This window comes from Physeter macrocephalus, chromosome 16 (assembly GCF_002837175.3).
Source record: "Physeter macrocephalus isolate SW-GA chromosome 16, ASM283717v5, whole genome shotgun sequence".
Taxonomy (NCBI): domain Eukaryota; kingdom Metazoa; phylum Chordata; class Mammalia; order Artiodactyla; family Physeteridae; genus Physeter; species Physeter macrocephalus.
This window is the reverse complement of record NC_041229.1, coordinates 17,098,837-17,112,944: the sequence shown is the minus strand read 5'-3', so window position 1 is coordinate 17,112,944 and position 14,108 is coordinate 17,098,837. Positions and strand designations below refer to the sequence as shown.

At 40.8% G+C, this 14,108-nt stretch overlaps 1 protein-coding gene across 3 annotated transcripts in view; it reads right to left on the bottom strand.

Annotated features, from left to right (window-relative positions):
* Window positions 1-14,108, bottom strand: part of CADM1 (cell adhesion molecule 1) — a 333,247-nt gene that overhangs the window by 60,995 nt on the left and 258,144 nt on the right. For all 3 annotated transcript variants that reach the window (XM_007126762.4, XM_007126763.4, XM_007126765.3), the window contains exons 2-3: window positions 3,990-4,136; window positions 2,265-2,417 (exon numbers count right to left, since the gene is read on the bottom strand). In XM_007126762.4, the coding sequence (XP_007126824.1) occupies window positions 2,265-2,417; window positions 3,990-4,136 (300 nt within the window). The remainder of the gene's footprint in view (window positions 1-2,264; window positions 2,418-3,989; window positions 4,137-14,108) is intronic.

The following is a 14,108-nucleotide window of genomic DNA, read 5'->3' as shown; positions in this document are numbered from 1 at the left end:
AGCATCTTCAGCCAATCAAGAAGTTTGACAGCTGTGTAAGTACATATTGGCTCCTTTTCAGAGAACCACAGGTAGAAACGAAGACGACGCTAATAGATCCTTCTTCATTCATTATAATACCTGAACACTCTAAACCTTAGGAGGAAGCTTTGAATATATGAGTATCAGTGGAAGCTGTCAGATTTTGGAATATGAAAGACTCAAGCACCGATGACAACAATTTGACTCCGTCAAGGAATCCTAGAATAAATTCAGTGGAAGGAATATTAAATGAATGCATAATATCTGCAAAAAGAGCATCTACCAGTATTACTTTCAAGTATATTTAAGTTAATGTTTCTCTACAATACAAGCAAGGAACCTATTAGTTCTAGAATAATCAGACCTCCAAAAGGATTACAGGCATAATGCTTCTCAAAAGCCTAGTGCTGGGTGTACTCAGTCCAACTGGCCCAGTCTAGTGGGTCTGAGAACAAATGTACCAGACACTGAAAACTGACCGGCAGTAACTGCTTGTCAGAGACCAGATACACTCCTGCAAACAAAAGATGTGCACCTTTACGGAGAAAATCTTGAAACAGCAGCCTTCAGGATTTTGTTGAAAACAACCTAGACTAGAAGACCCAGAGGTTCTGAGGCAGAAGAGTAAGGTCTGTTTCGAAGTCTAAGATTCTTGATTCTCACCATGTGCTTTGTAACCTGGGCAAGACGACTAACCTCTATTATTATCATCTCTTTCTTTGAAATAAAGACATTCATACTTAAAGGTATATGTAGCGAAACATTCTGAAAATGCAAAATGCCGTGAAGTATATTCCATCTAATTGCCGTCACTTTCATGGACACACCATAAGCAATGGTGGGTCAGTGGGAAGATGGCCTATTTGAAGTTTATGCAGCTGATGACTTACTCCAACAAGCAAACAGTGTTTCAAAGACTTCTCCAGAAACCTTTCGGTACATCTGCCAAATTCCAAAACGGTCATCCCAGCCAAACCTTCCACACTTAACTATGTCTGCAGATCTAATAGGGATCAAAGGCGCAATTAGAGATAAACACGTACACATCACCAAACACAGATCACAGCAGAAGCAACATGGCCAGACATGAAACCTGTCTAAAATCAGTGTTCCTCTTATCAATAACATATATGTAAGCATTAGGGATATGTTTTAGTTTAATGGATTAAAAAAATGTTCCCTATTACAGCTGTGTTTAAATAAAGTAACGAGGCAGCAAATCAATACATACACCCAATAAATACATATATGTTCACACACACTAAGCAAAAACATCCTTCATATTTATCTTTCCCCTTTAATCTTCATATCATTACACTGAAAAGCTGCCGCCTCAAATAGGCTTTGATTCATCATCTTTCTGAAGGTGTAAATCAGAGATCTTGCCTCACGCTATAGTGTAGGTCCTTGAAAACTCAGTTTCAAAAATCCAAATTGGCTGGTGTTAGGCACTGGAGTATATGTTTGTCTAAAAGGTGACTAGTTCAGACCACCTTCACCACAGGAATATCTGCTGACTCTATCAAAACATACACATGGAAACCTGGCTACGGGGATTCTGCTGAAAGTCGCAATCTAGCCATCGTACGTGAAGATACTTAACCCGCTAGAGGTACAGGTGTACTCAGCAGCCAATCCACAGTCCTTGCTCATTATCAGCCTTCTCTCCCTAGAAGCTCTTCATTCTTTTACATCTAATGGTTGCAATTTGTGGCAAAGTATGTGTTCATGGGGTATGATTTTTACAGCATAATCTTGAGTGGGAGCAATAAATGAGGCAATAAGTCAAGCCGAAGAAAAGGAGGTCAACAATATTAAATGAGATGTAACTCAGAAGGAAAAATCATTAAGTGGATTTCCTATCAGAGCTCTGCCACAGGGTGCAGATGTGGTAGCCTGTTTCCCCCTCCACTGCACAGAAGGGAAAAAAGAAAGTCCTGGTAGTTAGAAGCAATGACATTACATGTGGTGAGTGATTCATTTGAGGGCTCTAAATTCTCTTGATCTTTGCTTCTGAAGCTTGAGGGTTGAAACCCAAGAGCAGGTGAAATCTAGAAAGCCTGCTGATTGCCATTCCTTCGAGTGTTTGGTAAAATAGGCTATTTTTAAAATTCAGCAAGATGGGCGGTGAGTCTTCCTAAAACGGTAAAATTTACCGTTAACCTTTTCCTAGCTGTTGGAAGCCATCTGGCAGTAAGTGTCACCCCCTCGTTTCCCAGGACAAGCCCTGGTGCACTGCTTACCCAGGACTGTGATCGTGGTGTAACTTTCCTGAGGGGGGTCAGTGTAGAGCTGGCAAAAGTATCTTCCTTCATCAGAAATTGAGACATTTGTCAACGACACTTTGAGTTCACTGCTTGAAAAATTCAGCAGCTGGAACCTGCTGTCCTTCAAAGCTGGAAAACAAAACACAGAGTTAGTGTTGTGAGAAAGACGACAGTCTATTTGCCTTCCTGAGGGGAGGCAAAAGGCAGGTGACTAGAAAGGCAGCTACCGAGCAGACACACGGATTAAGTCTTTCTGCACCTGGTGGGTACTTCTTTGTGCTTCTTGAGTTCCTAGTTAGGGCTTCTGCAGTAACTGCTTGTAGACACATATATATCCCCGACCCAAAAGGAAACTCACACACATGGGTGTGTGTGTGTCTGTGTACACACGCATATCCCTTGCTGTCAGTTTTGAGCACTTACTCATAAATTGTTTCAGATCTTCTATCGGAGACAGGCAGAATGAGAACAGGAGGAAAAGGGCAGGCAGTGAGCCCCCTTTGGCACTGAAATTTCAGGGAGTAGAACCTACAGGCTTTTAAATTGTCTCTAAAAATCTGAGGCCTTAAAAGAAATAGAGGTTCTAATATTATGAGAGAAAAGTTTAAAAAAGCATTATTAGTAACTTCAAAAGCAAAATGAAAATCATTAAAAAAAAAAAAGTCATAGCAGAACAATCCAATTTAACTCTGATGCATCTTTGTGTTTCGTGTGGTTTGAGGTGGCACTGCCAAAAGTTCATGGCCTGGGGCCTAAGACCTGACCCCATTTCCTAACTGCATTCGTCTCCACGGGGATGAAACTGAGGAGGCAAAAAGTAGGAAGTCAGAGTCATCCCCAAAGGAATGTATGCGAGCTTCTTACTGATTTCTAATATTCACTTTTAAAATCCTCGTATTAATTTGGCAAAGGCTAGATCATGATATACTAATGACAAAAATTCATTCTAACAATGAGAAGCTGGCTTCTCTCCTTTTACCCTCCATAATCCTCTTAATGTTCCTTAGGTTCATAACTCTTTCCACAGGTCACGAAATGTTCTGAGGTGTTGGGGAGAATAGGGACAAGTGGGCAGGAGGCGACATGCCTGACACCCGCTTTGTTTAGGCACCAATGCTCTCAAATCGCAATTTTTCGAAAGACCCGATTCTTGACCTTGCCAAACCCTGACACCCATTGGGACCATTGCTATGATATTCAATTAAGTTTCGATTACTGGCTTTTGTGATCTTACATTTGGAAGGGTTTCAGCACACGGGCACCTCCACCTACCACAGGCTATGATGACAGGAGATTTGGTTTTGTCTTTACAGGCACAGACTGCCTAGGAAACTTCAGTCTTCAAACCAAACCGATTACCTTTGAGAATGCTATATTTTCCTTGCTTTACCCTACTTGAGTTGTTTGTGTCAGCTAAGTATTTGGGACTCAACGGCAATGCACCTTGAATTACTACAATCAATTCCTATTGCAAAGGAAGACCGTCTTACTTTTAAAAAAAGGACCATTCAAGGTTTCTATTAAGTAGGAAGATTATGATTGCATGTCTCTTTTTTCCTCTGAAGAACTGATTAAACGTTAAGCATCTAACATTAAATTAAAAAAAAAAAAAGTAAAAAAAGGAGACCTTGGCAATCTCTTTATCAAGACAACGTGTAGGAAAAAAAGTTGCCATCTAGTGCTACAGAGATGGAAACTTACGCCGGAAGTCCCTGAAATAAATGGTCTGTCTGTTGGGATTCAGTAGTTGGATAACAGAGTCGTCACTCTTATTGACCTGGCAGCTGATGGTTGCAACTTCTCCCTCGATCACTGTCACATCTTTCGTAAACAAATTCTGTCCATCACCTTTAAAAAAAGGAGAAAAAAATTCCATCAATTAAAATTTGGTTAATAGGATCGATTAAAATGCGAAACAAGAAGTGAATTAGAAAATAGACATGATGGGAACTCCCTGACGGTCCAGTGGTTAGGACTCCGAGCTTTCACTGCCAAGGGAGCGGGTTCACGCCCTGGTCGGGGAGCTAACATCCCACAAGCTGCGCGGCCAAAAAAGAAAATAGACAGGAGCAGCCACATTTGGTAAGGCTCACACACCTTTCTCCATAGTCCACAAAACGAGTCTATTAAGCTGAGCTAGATCTAGGGGCAAAATACAACTAAGCCTGGAATCGCTGTCAGAAGTTGTGATGTCCACACTCCAGCCTGCAGTGGTTTTACTAGCCAAGTAGTATGCTGGAGAGGTATGGAAAGGTAAGAGTATTGGCCATCATGAGGAACAGCAGGTCCCACAAATGGAGTAGGGGAAATACGTATACATCAGCCTTCCTTATCTGCAGGTTCAGCATCCGCAGATTCAACCAATCACAGACAGAAAATACTTAAAAAAAAAAAAAAAAAAAAAAAAATTCCAGAATGTTCCCCAAAGCAAAACTTGAATTTGCACGACAGCAACTATTTCCATAGTGCTTACATTGTTTTTACCAGTATTTACATAACATTTACATTGATTGTATTGGGTATTATAAGTAATCTAGAGATGACTTAAAGTATACATTTTATAGAAGGGACTTGAGCATCCTGAGGTTTTTGGTGTATGTGGGGGTCCTGGAACCAATCCCCCATGGATACCAAGGAATGACTGTACTCAACCTCAGCTCACATGCCCTTGAGCTATTTGGTCACCTCACAGAAAACTCAAGGGGTCACTTAATAGAAGTAGGTGGGAGGGCTCAGTAAACAATCTCACCTTGTTAGTGGATGTCAAGATTCCCAAAGTATAGGCAGTTCTGTTATTTATTGAGTAGGGGTGGGGACCTGACTATGACCCTTTGGAAACTCAGTAAAATCCTGGGAAGCCTTACAGTTCACTTTATTACTCTGTTCTCAGAAACTACATCTTCATGACTCACCCAAAGCTCCAGGCAGTCCTGAACCACGCCCCTTCTACAGACTACGCCCTTCCAGCCATTTAGAAAATCTCTTACAGAACATGTCAAAAAGTCTAGGCTTTCAGATCCACAGATATCTGGATTATCTCCAGATCTGCTCTAGTTTGTTGCTTCTAGGATACGTGACAGTAGCCAGGGCCCCTCATAAATGTCCTAATCGATCCACAGCACAGGTAGGAGGAGAGGAGACTTCAAAAGCAAAAGATGAAATAATTGTTGAATGTCCAATTCCGTACCAGGCATAGCAGGGGATTTAGCAGTATAAGACATTGTCCTTGCCTCTAAGAAGCTGCAATGTTGGTGAAAACTGATCCCTAATTCCCACTTACAGAACAAAAAGTATAATATAGGCAATAGGTACAACGGTCAATCAGGGAGGGGACAAGAGAGATTGCTTTTTAGCTGTAAGATTTTTAGGCAAACTATTTAAAGTCCCTGAGACAATGTCTCATCTGTAAAGTGGGGATAGTAATTAAAAGCTATCTCACAGAGCTCTTGGGAGGATTAAGAAAGATAATCAGGGACTTCCCTGGTGGCACAGTGGTTAAGAATCCACCTGGCAATGAGGGACACGAGTTCGAACCCTGATCCGGAAAGATCCCACATACCGCAGAGCAACTAAGCCCATGCGCCACAACTACTGAGCCTGCGCTCTAGAGCCCGTGCTCCGCAACGAAGAGCAGCCCCCGCTCACCACAACTAGAGAAAGCTCGTGCGCAGCAACGAAGACCCAACACAGCCAAAAATAAATACAAAAATAAACAAATTTAAAGAAAAAAAAAAGAAACTCAATGTAAAGCATTTAGCACTGTGGCTACCTTTTGTAAAACTGAATAAATGGTAGCTGCTATCATCATCACCACCATCACTTCTCTAGATGTCAAATCCCAACTAAGCAACTGTACATGTTGCAAGTAGTGTGGATACAAGAATGAAAGCTCACGGTCCCTGCTCTCAAGGAGCTCTCTATGTAATTATATATCAACTCAGGGTGGCTTATTCACTCTCTAAAAAAAATCCTGTCACATTTAGAAACAAAGGTCAAAGATAAGTACTATTCTAAAAAAAAAAAATGAGACCGAATAAATAGAGATGCAATTTGAGTAAATGGAGGATTTCCACCCGCTCTCCTATTTCTGCTGAAGGATCTTTTTTTTTTTTTTTTTTTTTTTTGCGGTACGCGGGCCTCTCACTGGCATGAACCCACGTCCCCTGCATCGGCAGGCGGACTCTCAACCACTGCGCCACCAGGGAAGCCCTGAAGGATCCTTTTTTGGCAGGACACAGTGGGGAAGTGTGAGAAGGGACGTCTAAGATGGCTTTAAGCCAAATCCACCTAGAAATAGACCAGCCTTCGGGAGAGGATTAGAAAAGAGGCAACTAGAGGGATAAGGAAAAAATTATTAGAGCCACAGATAAACAAAAATTCTTGATGCTTGAGGAGCAGAGCAAAAGGAAACCCCACCTTGAGATCCTCTGATCCAGGGGAGTAACCTGGGTGTGAGAACGAGGCCCACAGGGCTTGTAGCAAGTGAAAAGGTAAATCTTCCCTAGCTTGATCCAGCAGTGAAAGCTTAGCGGGCTGAAGAGTGTTACAGAATAATAACAAAGAGGAGGAGTGATCAGAGGAGACGAAGCCATGCTTATTTTTTCCTCTGTGGGTCACGGTGACAAACACAGAATTCAGAACCCAGCTGGGGGGAGCAGTTTATTCCCAGATTTGAGACTAAAACAAGGGAAAGGGAATTCCTGCCAATTGAGCAAGCTTTTCAAGGGCGTTTTGCTGGCCCTGGTGGAGGTCTGTACAGAAAGGACAATACCCTATTTCCTCAGGGTAACCCAATCTAGTAAGGAAACATTAAACTGCATGATTCAAATGCTCTTCTGTCTCGAAACATGGGACTTGCCTTGAGGAGATTAGAGTATCAAACCAGTCTACCGGACTGTGGAGATTTCTTCTACCTAAAGGAAGTTTATTAGCAACACAAATAGGAATCTTCAGCGTATAAAAGGAACACATGGAAAGGCTACCCAGTGAAAGGCCTTAATCCCTTTGGCCTTATAGATCCTGACTACCATCTTGCAGATGCTGGGACTTAAAGCCAAGTGCAATTCAATTAAGCTCTAATAGAATAGTTTCTGTGGAAATAACCATCCACTCTAATTTTAGTCTTTACTCAGAACCCTAGTATATTCTGTCTATATTCATATTAAGGCTATAAAACATTTGCAAAGGAGACAGGAGCAGAGGAGTTGACTGTGATTTTGTATTTAAAGCAAGGAAAGCAATAAAACAGAACCAGAGGGATTTTTTGTTTGTACGTTTCTTAAAAAGCCTAAACATTCTCATTTATTACTTATAATTAAATAATATAAGACCAGATCCCTTTAATGTGTCGTTACTGAATAAATCATTCAGGTAAAACTTTTGCCATCTGCAAATGTTTGCCCTTGCCGTGCTCTGGCACATAACAGGCTCTGCAAATCCACGGTGGTATCATCATCACTACTGTATTATTTTTTGAAATCGCTAAGGCCAACCTAAAATCCAGTGTCTCAGAAAATGACAATTCCTAGCTATGTTAACATGGTTACAATACAAATGCTAAAAAATTATAAGTGCTGAAAGATATCGAAGTGCCTTGACTGATGGTGGTGGCCCAAGGATGTCACTCTGTAAAAATCACCAATAAATTATATGGGTCAGCTGGACAGTAGTTATATTACACAGAGCTCCGTACTTGGAGCGTCATAAGATGGCTGCAATGGAATAATAATGACCTATTTATCTGAGGCAAAGGAAGCGAATGACAGTGATGAAAATATGATATGTATGTCAGTACTCCTAACCGCCTGAAGCCTTTATGTAAAAATAATTTCTGCTCACGTCCTCAACTATTTCTTCCGAACAGAAGGGTGCACTGTGACTTGATAAATTTCCCCTTGAAACAGATATCATGACAATCAGGTTGTTACAAAACACAATTTGATGTGTAGCACAAGGCTACAAACAGGTAACTTTGGTGCCTTTCTTAAATCAGCCATTTAAAAAACCCTTCCGATTTTCTAAAATTCAATTAGCAGATATACCATCAGGGCAGAAATAGCACACGTTCTGGGCAAAAGAAATCAAGTAGGTACAATATACTGTAGCCATTAAATAAGGCTGTTATCAGCAAGGTAATTTATTTTAAGGGTGGAACAACATCTGACACGTGTACACATTTTTTTTTTTTTAAAGTTTACAAAGCAGTTTTTTTTTTTTTTTTTTTTTGGCTGTGTTGGGTCCTCGCTTCTGCGCGAGGGCCCTCTCTAGCTACGGCAAGCGGGGGCCACTCTTCATCGCGGTGCGCGGGCCTCTCACCATCGCGGCCTCTCTTGTTGCAGAGCACAGGCTCCAGACGCGCAGGCTCAGTAGTTGTGGCTCACGGGCCCAGTTGCTCCGCGGCATGTGGGATCTTCCCAGACCAGGGCTCGAACCCGTGTCCCCTGCATCGGCAGGCAGACCCTCAACCACTGTGCCACCAGGGAAGCCCCACGTATAGACATTTTTGACTGCTAGTTGGTATATGTGGGTGAGGTTTAAGAGACGGAATCAAACTGGCTTTTAATTTATACCAGCAACTGTATTCCCTATAACTTCCCTATCTGCCCCACAAATTCTAAAAATAAAACTCTGGCACTAGAGAGGCCCATTCACTCGCAAGCAGGTCTCCCAAAGTACTCTAGAAGTTGCCAGGACATTCATTACAAGGAAGAAAAAGCATATTACCTAAAGCAAAAAAAAAAAAAAAAAAAAAAAAGATAAAATTTATTTTGATGATCAGTAAAGACCATTTCAGCAGAGCTGATTAGGGCTGGAGTGGGGCTGGGAATGCAGTGTACTCAGAAATCCTCCATTAATTCAATCATCAGTTGACTTAACTCAAGGATTCTTTCCTGAAACCTCATTTTGTTATAAACACTATGTAAATGAACTACACACAACACTAAGCCTGGGTTGGAATCTATTTGACCAACAAGAGAACTGCCTGAAGCGGGTGATGGGGCAAATCTTCCAGCAAGAAGCTGAAATGAGAAATCGCATTCTCAGGCACCAGGACTTGGAGAAGGGAACGTATGTTGCTCTGACGCTAGGTGTTGTGTTAGTGGCTTTGCACGCTTTTCCTTCTCAAACTCCTGGAGTTTTCAATGTCCCCACTTTAAAGATTAAGAACCTGAGACACGGAGAAATTGAAATAAGCTGCCTAATGGAATGCAGCTAAGTGGCCGAGCTGGTGTTTGAACCCCGTTACATCAGCTTCTCCAGCCCATACAGTTTGTACTTTTTAACCGGCCAACCTCAAGATTTGTTGCCAAGCTTCTACTGGCTCTGCCTTGGAAAATTTACTTGTTTTTAAAGAGGGTGATTTCCCTATGAGCAACTTCTGATTTTTTTTATTTCCATAATTTATCCAGAACACAATTACACACTTCAAGATGAGAGAGAAACTGTCCTGAATGTAAAACACCTTGTTTACTACTGCTTCCTTCTTTAGGCACTCAGCACACTGCTCCTGGAGAATGCCTTTATTACCAGTGCACGGCCAGCCTTTGCCAGCACTGAGAGCCCCGCTGCCTGGCTGCTAATAAATAAAGCACTTCATTTACACCGGGGAAGTCTCTCCAGTCAAGTCTATAATAAAAGGGCAAGTCACAGTTGGAACAGAATTCGGTGTATACTATGGCAACTATGTAAACTCTTCCTGACTCGAGGAACACCAATGACTCTTTACTGGGAAGACAGCTTGCCCAGAGAAAGAGCAAATAAGGTCCCCTGTTCTACTCCTTCAGTTGCAAAATTGTTTTAGGGGAACCTTTTTTTTCATCCTCTGCTGTGTGGAAGACTGAAACCCGTGTCCCCTGCATCGGCAGGCAGACCCTCAACCACTGTGCCACCAGGGAAGCCCCACGTATAGACATTTTTGACTGCTAGTTGGTATATGTGGGTGAGGTTTAAGAGACGGAATCAAACTGGCTTTTAATTTATACCAGCAACTGTATTCCCTATAACTTCCCTATCTGCCCCACAAATTCTAAAAATAAAACTCTGGCACTAGAGAGGCCCATTCACTCGCAAGCAGGTCTCCCAAAGTACTCTAGAAGTTGCCAGGACATTCATTACAAGGAAGAAAAAGCATATTACCTAAAGCAAAAAAAAAAAAAAAAAAAAAAAAGATAAAATTTATTTTGATGATCAGTAAAGACCATTTCAGCAGAGCTGATTAGGGCTGGAGTGGGGCTGGGAATGCAGTGTACTCAGAAATCCTCCATTAATTCAATCATCAGTTGACTTAACTCAAGGATTCTTTCCTGAAACCTCATTTTGTTATAAACACTATGTAAATGAACTACACACAACACTAAGCCTGGGTTGGAATCTATTTGACCAACAAGAGAACTGCCTGAAGCGGGTGATGGGGCAAATCTTCCAGCAAGAAGCTGAAATGAGAAATCGCATTCTCAGGCACCAGGACTTGGAGAAGGGAACGTATGTTGCTCTGACGCTAGGTGTTGTGTTAGTGGCTTTGCACGCTTTTCCTTCTCAAACTCCTGGAGTTTTCAATGTCCCCACTTTAAAGATTAAGAACCTGAGACACGGAGAAATTGAAATAAGCTGCCTAATGGAATGCAGCTAAGTGGCCGAGCTGGTGTTTGAACCCCGTTACATCAGCTTCTCCAGCCCATACAGTTTGTACTTTTTAACCGGCCAACCTCAAGATTTGTTGCCAAGCTTCTACTGGCTCTGCCTTGGAAAATTTACTTGTTTTTAAAGAGGGTGATTTCCCTATGAGCAACTTCTGATTTTTTTTATTTCCATAATTTATCCAGAACACAATTACACACTTCAAGATGAGAGAGAAACTGTCCTGAATGTAAAACACCTTGTTTACTACTGCTTCCTTCTTTAGGCACTCAGCACACTGCTCCTGGAGAATGCCTTTATTACCAGTGCACGGCCAGCCTTTGCCAGCACTGAGAGCCCCGCTGCCTGGCTGCTAATAAATAAAGCACTTCATTTACACCGGGGAAGTCTCTCCAGTCAAGTCTATAATAAAAGGGCAAGTCACAGTTGGAACAGAATTCGGTGTATACTATGGCAACTATGTAAACTCTTCCTGACTCGAGGAACACCAATGACTCTTTACTGCGAAGACAGCTTGCCCAGAGAAAGAGCAAATAAGGTCCCCTGTTCTACTCCTTCAGTTGCAAAATTGTTTTAGGGGAACCTTTTTTTTCATCCTCTGCTGTGTGGAAGACTGAACCTAACATTAAATCAGCATAGTCAGGTTGTCTAAATAGGCAAAAGTCCAACCAACAATACAGGCTGTCCAAAAAAACCCAACCAAACCAACCAAAAAATCATCCTGCCAATGATCAACGTAGCCATTAAAAAAGCCACCAGAGTTATCGAAATTTTACACTAATTAAAGCTTTGGGGTTATTAATTCTTCCCCTCCAAATGGTATCTAAGTTGAGACTTTCTAAAGAGGCAAAAAACTTGCATGTTTTTGAAACACTTGTTTCTTACTGGTATGTGAGCCCTGTGTCTTAAAGCTTCAAATGGCTTTTCCCCCATTCTCATTTCTGTTGGATCCCATTTTTACAACCATATCAGTTACGTGCCCAACTTGAAAGAAAAACCCCTTACCCCAACCCAAATACAACCATCACCGACAGAGGCACTGCAATTCCTGCTAACGTTTCTGAGAGCTAGCCTTAGAACTGAGTACATTTCAGGAAAAGAAAAAAAAAAAAATTAAGATTCTGTTGAAACCCAGAGGGAGAAATCTTTCTAACTGCACACGTTCCTCCAAGTCAACGTAAACACAGTGTTCACTATAAATCATTAACAAAGCCATTAAGATTTGATTTCTATCTAAGCAACTACTGTCAGCATATTTCCTACACTTCCTTTAAAAGACTCAATCCTATCTTTCAATTCATTAAACTGTTCCTTGCATTTACAGAGTTTTATATCAAATCAGAAACCTATTTGAATTAATAAGAATTACAGTAAAAGTAATTTGAAAATAAATTATTTGAAGTTCAAGCCACAAAAGCTTTTGATGAAAGAATTTAGTCCCCTTTAAATATTACAGTAACATTTTCAGTCATCCAATGCGCAAATAAAAGACAGTGAGAACCTGTGTCGAAAACGATGGGTCCAGGACTTCCCTGGCAGTCCAGTGGTTAAGACTCCACGCTTCCAGTGCAGGGGACGCAGATTCCATCCCTGGTCGGGGAACTGAGGTCCCACGTGCCGCGAGGCGCGGCCAGAAAAAAAAAAAAAAACCGAAACAGAAAACGATGGGTCTATCAATGGTGGATTAAGGTTAAGGGTGAGCCCTCTTCAACATAAATACAATTCTTTATTTCAAAGAGAGACAATACTTCAACCTTTGTGAATACTAGAATATTTATTTAAAATCAAAAGCATTCAATCTGTCTGCTGTTTACAAAGCTACTCTTAACCTTTTTGATCCCCTCATCCATGTTTTGCTATCCCAAACAGTAAAGCCGAATTTGTTGACTGTCTGCTCCAAGGACTGTCTACTCAATGGTCAAAATAATTATGAATGCGAACCATACAGTTCATAAGCTCAGAGTTAAAATAAGCTAAACCAACTCAATAGATAACTGAGTGGGCAAGAGTATGTGACATGGACCAAAACACTTCCTTTGTGTCACCTTCTTTTTCATAGAACCCTTGTGGAAACAAAGGTCAGCAGAACTAAAAGGAACCTCCAGATCAACTCTCCTCATTTTATAGATAAAGACAGTGAGGCCCAGGGAGGAGATATGTAAGTAAGATCACATGGCAAGTATGAGGCCCCATCTCCTAATGGCTCATCAAGGTATTTCTATTCTCGGTTATCTCTAAATAACATTTATTGATTTGCTTCTAATTACAAAAGCAATATATGCTCAAGGTTTGCTTATTTATTTATTTATTGAAAGCTTTGTTTCAAGTGTAGTATTCATAACACTTTATCCTATGGCATGGAGATGGTCAGGATCTCCTAAGAATCTCCTGTAATATAATTACTGCTGTATCACTTGAGCTTATGGACGGAAAAAAAAAATATTGAATTTAATCTAATCTCCTTTTATAATCAGTAAAAGGTGAGGCAAATTTTTTGAATGGCAAGTTAAAGAGTAATCTTCCCTCAGTGCTGGTTTTTTCTTCAATTAAAATTGTTGATTTCCCCTGAATACAAAACAAAAAAATATCATCTGACACAACATTAAGCAATTCATGAATATTCTGTATACACATTCTTGTTTAGTTGACTAATGGCAAATTAACGTTCTCTATTTTAGCTTAAACACATACTGTAGGTATGTTTGATTAGCATTGAATTCCAAAAGCTGATTACTATGCATGCTTTGATTATGTAATTACATAATAGAGTATAATGGCTCCTTTGGAGTCATTATGATCTATATTGCAAATATGTTTCAGTTTTGCTACAGTTTAAATACGTTGAGATGAGAGCTCATAACAAGGCTCCACTTTTTAGTCTTATCAGCTAAATGGGCATTTCCCCATTCATCCCAACATCTCCTTGACACCAATTAAGGCCTATAGTGTCAAGCTGCATACACTTTTGAGAAGTTCCCTTTGTTTTCTCGGCATTCAAAAAAGGACATTGATTTTAAAAGCTGTATGATGCAAAAGGCCCGGTTTCAAAAAAAAAAAAAAAGGCTGAAATTCCATCCTTCATCCACCCTTTGAAAGGTCTGCAAGGAATCACATCTAGTTCATTAATCACCGTTCAGACAACCACAAGGGGGTTAAAGATGGAATTTCACCTTTAACTCGAAA